At 41.0% G+C, this 10476-nt stretch overlaps 1 protein-coding gene across 1 annotated transcript; it reads right to left on the bottom strand.

Moving 5' to 3' along the window:
• Positions 1-570: 570 nt before the first annotated feature.
• LOC133927385 (CDPK-related kinase 3-like) lies at positions 571-7973 on the bottom strand. Its single transcript, XM_062373837.1, has 11 exons — positions 7121-7973; positions 5512-5642; positions 5208-5249; positions 5010-5118; positions 4769-4847; positions 3715-4011; positions 3444-3553; positions 2873-2977; positions 2691-2753; positions 1093-1260; positions 571-926 (listed from the first exon to the last, which is right to left on the bottom strand). Exons 1-11 carry the CDS (start codon positions 7730-7732, stop codon positions 789-791), a joined length of 1854 nt encoding a protein of 617 aa, XP_062229821.1. The 5' UTR covers positions 7733-7973; the 3' UTR covers positions 571-788.
• Positions 7974-10476: the final 2503 nt, after the last annotated feature.

Below are 10476 nucleotides of genomic sequence, written 5' to 3'. Positions count from 1 at the left end.
AAACTACTCCAAGTCTCTTAACATTCAAGAAGACGCTGATGGCCAAAATTAAATTGCTTGAACCCCTGCACTATAAAACCTACGCTTGTTTCTTTCTAATGAGTGGTAATGGTCAATCGCCTGTTATCTGTAATATTATTTGGTAAACGATGTTGTAGGAAATTACGTTTTACGGTAAAACTACACAATTATAGAAATCATGTCATTTCATTTCTAAATGTGTCAAAAGTGAACCCTTTTAATGTTGCAAGCTCCCTTACCTAACGCCAACAGTTGACCACTGCTGACGTATATTGATATGCTTTTCCTTAATAACCTCTCCTGACATGACTCATCTGTCTCTGTTACGCATCACGAAGAACGAAACGTTCCTCTGTAATGCAGTTCATAAGCTGATATTGCACCACCAAGAATGTCTGAGCTTAACAAACAATCTTCACCTGACATTCTTCGCCAGGTGTGCTATAGCGGGGCGTTACATGTGCTTCAAATGTTATTAAGATGAGTATTGAGAACAACCTTAGTGCCGCACTGTCCATGGATAATTTTTCAAAATTTGTGAGAAGAAAGAACACATGCACTATATTTCTTGAACCATATGATTTTGCCTTCATTACAAGCATCTTTACATGTACTCTACAAAAAACTATGATGACAACAACCGAAGACGTCACAAACATGAAGAATGATCATTAACCAGAACAAGGGGTAGGAGAATCAGAGGCAACAACAATCAGGGCCACATAATGCGAGGCTTTAAATTAGAAGCAAATACAATTTGCAACCATTTAGTGTCGTCTTGTATTTGAGCCCCGTATTGTGACACCATGTAAAAATTTGGTAAACCCAAGAAAGTTTAGTTTGCCATCTGACTTTCTGATCCAGTCTTGCACAATGGAAAAATGCGTTGGCGCAAGGTTGAGTTCCTGTACACAAAGAAAGATGTCAGGGTAGTCATTCTAAACATAGGAAGAAAAATAAATACGTGGCCTTTACATGGATCCAAATGCACGTGATGATCCAATGGATGAGCACATATTATCCTCCCAACCAAAGGTATCTGTTCTGCTAAATCAAAATTGTGGTAAATACCTGTGCCAACTCCTCAACTGATATAACTCGGTTGCCCTCTTGTTCAAAGTGCTGAAAAGCTGTTCCTGCAATTTCTTCCCACCTTTCCAAAGCCTCAAGCTGGTAAGGGCTGATTGCTGCAGCACAGAACTCTTCAAAGTCCATCCTTCTGTACGCAAGTGGTTCCAACTGAGATAGAAACATGAACGGATGTCAAAAAATGTTAGCAGATGAAAATGCAAAAGGACTAAAAGAAAGGAACAAAGTAACATGTATGAAGCATAAAGACAGAATCATAATATTCAGCATGTGATGATTTCACTGTGACACAAAAATTGCAGTGATATCAATCCTTGAACAGATACAATAAACAATCATTTATACAATCCGTTATGTCCAGCAGAAATTGTGGCTATAACTATAATTTATAATATTATTAAAGAAAACATGTCTATGTTAAAGAACAGTGCACAACCATAGCATGTTTATTAACCAAGAGCATAGCAAACTGCTGCTATCTTGTTCCAGACCGGTGACAAATTCCCTTCGTAACAGCAAGCCCTCAACACAACGAAAAGTACATCAAATCCCCTTGGTGTCAGGCTTTGTATACAACCATGACAGCATGAAGACTACCAGTCTGATTGGCGCGCTTACGCCATGCCTTTTTTTTTTACAGTGCATGATAAAAGAAGACTAAAAAAATTGGGTTCACCAATTTAGAATATCTCAATATTTATTTATGAATTTATCAATATTTAACACATTCGGTAGTACTTTCATGCATGCACTTAATTATAGGAAAAACAGTAGTACTTTCATGCATACACTTAATTATATGTGGGGCCCAGTGCTACAGTAGCTACAGTAGCTGCTTTCATGCATGCACTTAATTATAGGGAAAACAGTAGTACTTTCATGCATGCACTTAATATAGGGAAAACAGTAGTACTTTAATGCATGCACTTAATTATAGGGAAAACAGTAGTGTTTTCATGCATGCACATAATTTTAGCATGTAGACAACAGTAATACGAAACTAACAAAATTTGTTTCATATTCTTTGAGTTTTATATATTTTTCTTTGCATTTTAGATTATTTCAGTCGATTTATCAATATAACTAATATTCCTTTCGATATTTTTTGGAATTTACCGAAAATAAAATCATATTATATGTGTAAATATACGTATAAGTATACATATATATATACACGCATACGTATATGTGGGGGCCCAGTGCTACAGTACCTACAGTACCCAGACCCCTGAGAGCGCTCGAAATCTTGGCTCGATAATATATGTTATAGATTAATATCACTAGATTAGAAGCAAAGCGCATCTCCGACACCCTGAGAACTAATTTCACTATCTCTACACAAGTAGAGGGCAGCCCTGTGGTGACCAGGGTGAATGAAAGGGGGCATCACAAAACTATGATGAGCAGAAGATAAACAAACAAAAAGGAGTTATTTCTCAGAATGATCAGCATTAATGCTCATCCAAATTGCCAGTATGTCCAGTGATAACTTTCCACATCTACTTTAAAGTAGAAAGAGCAACCAAAGGAGAATAAAAAGAAGTCTTCCGTTGCTTATGGTCATAGTGATGAATCCTTACCGCATGCAAAAACTCAAGAACCCTTGATTCCTTCATTGCATCAGTTAAATATCTTGTTAGAGCCTGGATAATACCATGGGACATTAAAGATAAAAAGTTAGAACATGCAATAGGAAGACATGATTTGACATGTCTTCATGTTGACGAGGCAAACAGCAACAACAAATAAGTGAATAACTCACCGTCCGAAAGTTGTCAAGTGTTACGAACCCATCTCTAGGTTCAAGCAGCTTAAACTGCAGTCTAAGATAGAAAAGTTCATCCTCCCTCAATGCCTTAGATAGTGCCTGTGACAAAGAAGCTAACTGTTAGTTTAGTATTTTAATGAGTGAAACTTGGCAGTGGTCAATTTACACCACAATTTGAAACTATGAACAAATTCATACCAAGGACTTCTATGGGAAAGTCCATAATAGTTTTGGAGCAATACTATGCCCAATAAAAGTAACATCCAACATCAGCCCCCATGATACATTGAAAAGATACAGGATCACAAAGTAAAAAGAAATACAATAACTATAAAAAAGCTTAGTGAAATCATATACAACCAGTCTACTACCACTGAAAACACAAGCTCATGCGCACATGTTCTATAACTTTTACAGCTGGGAGTGTTACATGGCCTTAATGTGGCCTTTTTAGCACATTCAGCACATGCACATTTATCAATTACATACTGCTATATCAATAAGATCAATGAAAAAAATGAAGAAAGTTTACAAATGCAGAAGGTCATGGAACTATATACTGTACCTTCAATGCCAAACGTTTAAGAGGAGTAGCACGAAGGTATTGCTTGACTAATCTGAAGATGAGTATGTCCAATGGAATTTGCCTTTGTTCATCTCGTAACCAAGGGTGAGCTGCCACCAAAAAAAATATCTTCATTTTTATGGTTTCATTATCACATAATGTAGCAGTTCCTAAAATATATGGTAATAAAATCTGCTTAAAAAACAAAAATCCAAACTGAGATATTGTGATATCACAGAGCAACACTCAATAAGCATAAATGACAACTTACTCAGTGCTTGAACAGCGGTCATTCTTTTGCGGTAATCCTTGTTCAGAAATCTCTTCACAAAATCCTTAGCTTCAGCCGATACTGAAGGCCACGGTGAATCATCGAAGTTGGGATCAGCTCTTAACACAGATCGGAAGATCCCAGATTCTGTCCGTGCCCAGAATGGCCGACTGCCGCATAGCAAAATGTATGTTATGACACCTATACTCCAAATGTCTGCTTCCATACTGTATGATCTGTGTAGAACCTCTGGGGCTACGTAATATGCACTTCCAACAATATCATTGAGCCTTTCATCTGCATTATATAGCAAAGAACACACAACACCAAGTATCTGGTGAGCTAATGAAGTGAGCAGAAAAAGCAATTAACAGTTAATATTGATAGCACAAGTCTATTACAAGCATCAAGTAACATGCGGAAATAAACTGTCCGATATGACTGTATGCACTGTTTATCTGGAATATAGAAAGCTCTGCCAAACTTAAAGCATTTGGTGAATGATCCTACCATGTAAGCACAAGGTAAACAACTACAATACAAGACTAACAAGCAGATGTTTTCAGCATAAATAAAACAATGCACAAGTTCCATGACTAGTTTTTTTTTAATTATAGTTCAATGTTTTTCATATTTCTTTCCACCTGCCAATCATCAAGCTGCAGCATGTTACAAAATTTATTCGTCACAAGAACTGACATACAATATGAACAAAGGTACAGAAAAACAAAACTGTAACATATTGTACATTCAGTCCAAACATGTGTGATGAAATTCCTGACCCTGAGCATACAGTACAAGTTTCTATTTCTATAGTTCACTTAAACTAATATTTCCGTGACAATTGATGTTTAAAATGTCACCTTTTCAAATTTTCTTACTTAAGCACGTTACTGAGGAATCTATGTCCTTTCTCTAGTGCAACTTATAAAATTAGAAGGCATGCTTGAACGTGATAATGATCTTTCAGACAATAGGGTAACAGAGTAAAAATAATTAGTAAACTCGTATGGCATGTAGAAAGATGAAAATCAATCAATTACTAGTACATTACCTGGTCTAATAAAATCGGACAGACCAAAGTCAATCAACTTCATAGGAGCATTTTCATCTCTTGTTGTGAAAAGAAAATTCTGTCCAAATGAAATATAGCAACGTGTCACAAAAGATAGTCTTGCATTCACTTAAAAGAAGTAACAGCAAGTGCAACTGAATAAGATGGCTGAAGTAACCCAGTCAAACACCTACGGTACTGCATATGTATGCAAACTGTACACAAAATAGTTCAAGCATACCTCTGGCTTCAAATCGCGATGCACTACTCCCTGAAGATGACAGAAGGCCACTATGCTCAAAATCTGTACAACGATCGCTTTAGCATCTTCTTCTGTGTATCTCCCACCTCTTCAATAGTTCAAGTTTGCATCATTGGTAAGCATATCCAAGAGATACTGCTACTTTGCTACTAGAGATGAATAAGTTGTAGAAAGTACCTGGCTAATATTCTATCTAGCAACTCTCCACCCTCGCATAATCTGTTAAAAAGAAATAACATGAGAAAATTATTAGTTGTGTTAAAGAGCATCTATGCACTGTGCTAGATAATATTATACTGCACACATCAAAGGATATAATCAGCAGGGAGCCATTTAAGTAAATGCACAAGTATAGAGGAGCTCTATTTAAAGCATGTCAGAAGAAACCTGAGATCAAATGTTGTATCTAGAGGAGGCTAATCTATTATCTCTGAATTATAAGTTGTTAAAATCACATTCAAAAGGTCACAAAAAAACATACTCCATGACAATGTAGACATTGAGGGCGTCCTCACATGCATCATAGAATTTGACAAGATTATTGTGCCCTGATAGAGCTTTCAAAATCTTGACTTCCCTACGAACATCTTCGATGGATATGGCCGTCGTCATCTACCAAAAACAAGAGATGGTATTTCCTTTTAAGTCAGAAGCAGCAGACAGTAGCAACATTTAAATCATTCTTAGAAAGAAGCAAATGTAAGTAATGTCCATGGCCAAATCTTAAAGAAAAAAAACATCACAAAGCATATCCAAATGAGGATCCAGGCAATAAATCATTACCGAGAAAAAGGCTTATATAAGTGAAATGGTTGCCAAGAACGAATGTTTTTTTTTTTCCAAGCAGATCTGGATGAGACTACAAAATTTAAAGGTGGCATTCTAGGAATTTCATACCCTCATAAAAAATAGGTCAAATAATAAAATCGCTGAGATCCATTCCTGCACTACACTAGTCATATCTCTGAAATTCTACAAGCTATTTAACGATCTGTCGTTTTTTCTAGCCAATCAATCCAACATTTCACCTCTAGGAAACAATGCCTATTAATAATAATAATGCATTGTAAGACATTCTCTATTGTCTCAATTATGCAACGCTATCTAGGCTATGTAGCCTCATTGGATCTTTCTTTGCTTCAAGTTATTCCACACAGATGCATCCCAATGGTTATCAATAGGGGCATAGGGAAACAAATTTAAGCTCCGGTATTCATCAAATAAATGATTACCAGGACCAATATAATCAAGTAAGTTTCCCTAAAAAGGTGCCACTGAATCCAACTAGAAAATCCACAGGCCTTAATTCACCAAACCAAAATGAGAGATGAAAGGGTAGGTCAGGACATGTCTCCTGATCAGTTAAGAGTACCGTTTATCATTAACAAATAACAACCAACAAATACTGGGTAGGTCACCAAGAATTCAAATCGTTATACTATTCTACATCCAAAGTTTCTACAGGTTTTCCCATTAACAAAAAAATAGGAGTTATGTAATTTCCAGCAAGAATCGACCCACCACCCCCACCCACCCACGGAAATGTAGGAAGTTCAAATCCTAATGAAGAACGGTTCACAAAAAAAGAACATCCCAACCATTTATTCCCACCCCACTTTAACTATCTATCTGGGAAGAAAACTGCTGACATTTTAACAAATATTCAACAATGGAACAGTGAAATATTAAACTTTCAAGGTACAATATTACTGTTTCAAAGTCAAAATCCTCAAACCAGGAAAAAAGTGGGAAATCTACCTTTAGAAATTGCATCAGACTACACATCACCAAAATACAACTAGTCAACTAACATGCATCCTGAAATTATATATCTTCTCTTCTTTTCTGCGCCAATGTCCAACAACTTACAAGCAAAATTCTAAATTTGAAAAAGGGAAATCCCTAAAGTATCCCTCAATATGTAACATTTTGGACCATTTAGCCACCCTAAATTTCTGTTACTACCGCAGAATTGGCGCTGGACACACCAGTTACCACAACAGCAACATCAAACATTTGAAATTTCAAATTTTCCAAAAGTGAGGTTCGACATCAGCATACCACTACCATGATCCCCACCGTGCCCTCACCTTAGCTTTGGAGATGATCTTGACGGCGATGGTCTGCCCCTTGTACTCGCCCTTCTTCACGACGGCGGAGCAGGTGTGCCCGAAGTGTCCCCTTCCCACCTCCTTCCCCAGCTCGTACTTGGCACCGAAGTTCTTCCCGAAGCCAAAAGTCTTGTCCAATGGCCTCTCCGCCTCCGCCCCATCCGCAGCCCCTCCGATAGCGCCGGCCCCCACGCCGCCTTCCTCCGGTATCGTACCCTCCTTGGGCTTTCCCCCGCCCAGCCTCTTGGCGAGCGTGGCCTTTATGTGCTTGGCCGGCGACGGCGGCGGGAAGGGCCGCTTGAAGAACCTCCTGGGCGTCGACCTCGCCGGCGACGGCGACACCCCCGCGGGCAGCGGGCTCGCTCCGCCCGCGGGGTACGGGCTCGGCCACGCGACCCCGGGCGTCTGGTGCACCGGAGTGGTCGATCCGGACTTCCGGCGCCTCGGCGTCCCCGCCGCCGGCACCGGCGCCTGCTGCGGCGGCGTCCGCAGCGCGCCGTTGGCCGGCAGAGGGGACGGCGGCGCCACCACCACGAGCTCGTCCGGGTCGGCCCGCGACGACGCCCCCGCCTTGCCGTAGCACTGCCCCATCGCGGCCGCCGCCTCGGCCTACGGGCACGGCGGCGGACGCCGAGGCCGAGCTGCTAGGGTTAGGGTTTGGGTTTGGGCCTCCGCGCGGCTGCGATTGCGAGGGAGGGAGAACCGAGTCGTTTGCCTCGCCTCGTTGGGAATGGAACAAGGGGAAGAAGCGGAGGAAGGGCGAGACAGCGGAGAGAGAGAGAGAGCGTGCGTTCGTTATTTCTCTCTCCTCCCCCTCGGTTCCTCTACAGCAGGGAGGAGAGAGAGAGAGACAGCAGGGAGGCGACCGTAAATTCACCCACTCACGGGGGGCGATGCGTAAAAAAGGTGGGAGGGGGAAGAGAGAGATCTTCTGTGCGCGGCGCGTACGGCGAAAGCCTTTTTTCTTTTCACCCAAAACGCCTTTCTGATCCCTGGTCCCCGCGCCTCCCGGCCCCACCTGCCATAGACCCATACCGTACGGCAGCCGTGCGTGGGAACCGGCGTGGGTGATGTCAGCGAAGGTAATAAATACACGAGGTGATCTCCCCCTCCTTGTCTGACAGGTGGGTTCTCCGGTGACGTGGCGGGAGCCGGTGGATGCGGTGGGCTGTTTGGTTTGGGAGCTCCGGAAACACGGCGGGTAGCCAAATCTTAATCTACTCGCCTTTCTAAGTACTAGGAGTGGTTCATCTTGCTAAGCTGGCTCTTAATTGGATCATTACCATCTTCCTAATTTTAGGAGATGGGTCTAGTCTACGTGCTCTAATTTCTCTCTTTTTTTCATGGTTTTTTTTTTCTCGACAAATAAGTTGTTCTTGCAAAGAGTTTTTGTTTTAGGAACATCGGTTGCGTGCTGAAAAATCTTATTTTACGGTATATTTTAAAGCAAAAGTGGGCCTCCTCTGATTGAGATTCACTAAAGAACTATTAACAGGGTGAGGTGAGATCTTAGATGTATATTTTTTCTCAATAAAAAGTTATCTAAGTTTCTCTTAGATCGGATCTCCACTTCCTTTGTAACTTGGAATTTAGGAGCAAATTGCCCTCAAAATTTGACTGTGCATGAGATTGATCAGATTTTGACGCTGAATAGTTCGTCACCTTTGGTCTCGATGTACTTGGGACACTGCAGCATCTAGTGTCGTGCCTTTGATGCAACCGTGTTGACATTTTCAGCTGCGGCCACTATTAATCAAAAGGTCATTTCTTGACCCGTTCGCTTCAAAGAGAGCCGCAGCATTTGCCAAATAGACTAGCTAATACGCGATCCGTTTAATGTTTTCTCCTTATTAATTTACTCTTGACAAATAAGAAATTTCATCAGTTACCTGACTTTTTTCGTTCTTGGAAATGTTTGGTGCACAGTAGCTTGTTCTATATTTGTTCAGAAGGCCGCAAGTTGACAGTAGAAAGACTAGATTCTATTGGAATTGATCTTGGTTTTCAAAGTGCATCCTAACAAAACCAAGAAAATAGGAGGGCCTCACTTTCCCACATATCCTGATCTAGGGTGCAATCAATCTCAGCTAGGTTATAGTCTCACACCGTGCAACGCTATATAAGAAGAAAAGGAGTTCAACTCTAGAGATGATTTTTAAAGAACACGAGATCCATCTGTCTTCCTAAACCCTAACCCGATCCTAAAGAACGTCACTACGGGGTGAAAACCGTCGCAGCCATCAGCAACTCCTTCATTCGGCTACTTCGTCGGCCACTGTTGCACCTATGATGACCACATCAACACCTTGACGCCAACGACTACACTGACACCGATCACGATCTTTACCTGCACCGAGCCATCATCAACCTATTCATGGCATCTACGGGCACCGGCCAGTCTTCGTGCTTTCGCAACTAATGTGTATTTGATCTTAGGGTTAGGATTAGTGAATTAGAGCACAATTAAGTTCAACAGATTCATGGCTTCAACTTTGCAAAAATGGAAGGTATCTTGATTAAAGGTCCGGACCAAAAAAATTCAGATAAGTTAATACTGAAAATCTAGCCTAGCCAGCTCGGAACACTGTTGCTACCATTGCGAAAAACATGCATGACACGACTTTGATCTGATAAGCATGTAGCTAGGATGCCTGAATGAGGCATTGGATGATGCCGTCGTGTTACGATACTTCACTTCCAAATCGTAGTAGCACCAGTATTGGATACAATAGAGCAGAATTGACAGAGTTTAGGTTGGGATTTAGCAAGAAATCATGGGTAGGAAGCAACAGAGAATTGGGATACAAGGAGAAGCAGTTCAGAGGAAGAAGGAGGCAAGAAGCCGTTTCTGTTTTGTTCGTCCCTTTTTATTGGCCTCCCATCCGATCCCTTTTGTTCGGCTCCCATCCGATCCGTGACACGCTGCAAGCTATCGTAAGGCCTGGGCCCACAGCTAACTGTTTCCTTTTAGAGATAAAAATCTTGTTACGAAGGGATTTTCGTTTCTTTCAACGTTTCAACGGTTTTTCTTCATATTTTCTGTCATAAATGGACTTCTAAGTTCATTCACTTTAGGACGAGATTCTTTCTCATTTGCCTTCGCGATTCCTCTGGAAGATAAACCGTTGAAGATGAGAGAAAATAAAAGGAATGAAAATGAGAAAAAGAATCGTGAAGAGAACGAAATAAAGAGAATATGGTTGGAGATGATTTAACTGCTGCGAAATGTGTACTTCTGAATTCTGACGTGATCGCTTGAAGCTGCCGGCTCGTTCGCTTTCACTGCGATTTAATGGTGTACACAGCAAGGCCGTGCGTCAAGCTTCAGGAAGAGG

Source organism: Phragmites australis, chromosome 8, assembly GCF_958298935.1.
Source record: "Phragmites australis chromosome 8, lpPhrAust1.1, whole genome shotgun sequence".
NCBI lineage: Eukaryota > Viridiplantae > Streptophyta > Magnoliopsida > Poales > Poaceae > Phragmites > Phragmites australis.
The sequence above is the reverse complement of the archived record's forward strand: the minus strand, read 5'-3'. Positions and strand labels throughout refer to the sequence as shown.

Coding starts and splice junctions, on each gene's coding strand:
- LOC133927385 (XM_062373837.1), bottom strand. CDS start 7,732: ATGGGGCAGTGCTACGGCAAGGCGGGGGCGTCGTCGCGGGCCGACCCG. Junction 4,012..4,768: donor GTCCGATTTTATTAGACCAG/GTAATGTACTAG, acceptor TATATAATGCAG/ATGAAAGGCTCAATGATATT. Junction 3,554..3,714: donor GACCGCTGTTCAAGCACTGA/GTAAGTTGTCAT, acceptor TTTTGGTGGCAG/CTCACCCTTGGTTACGAGAT.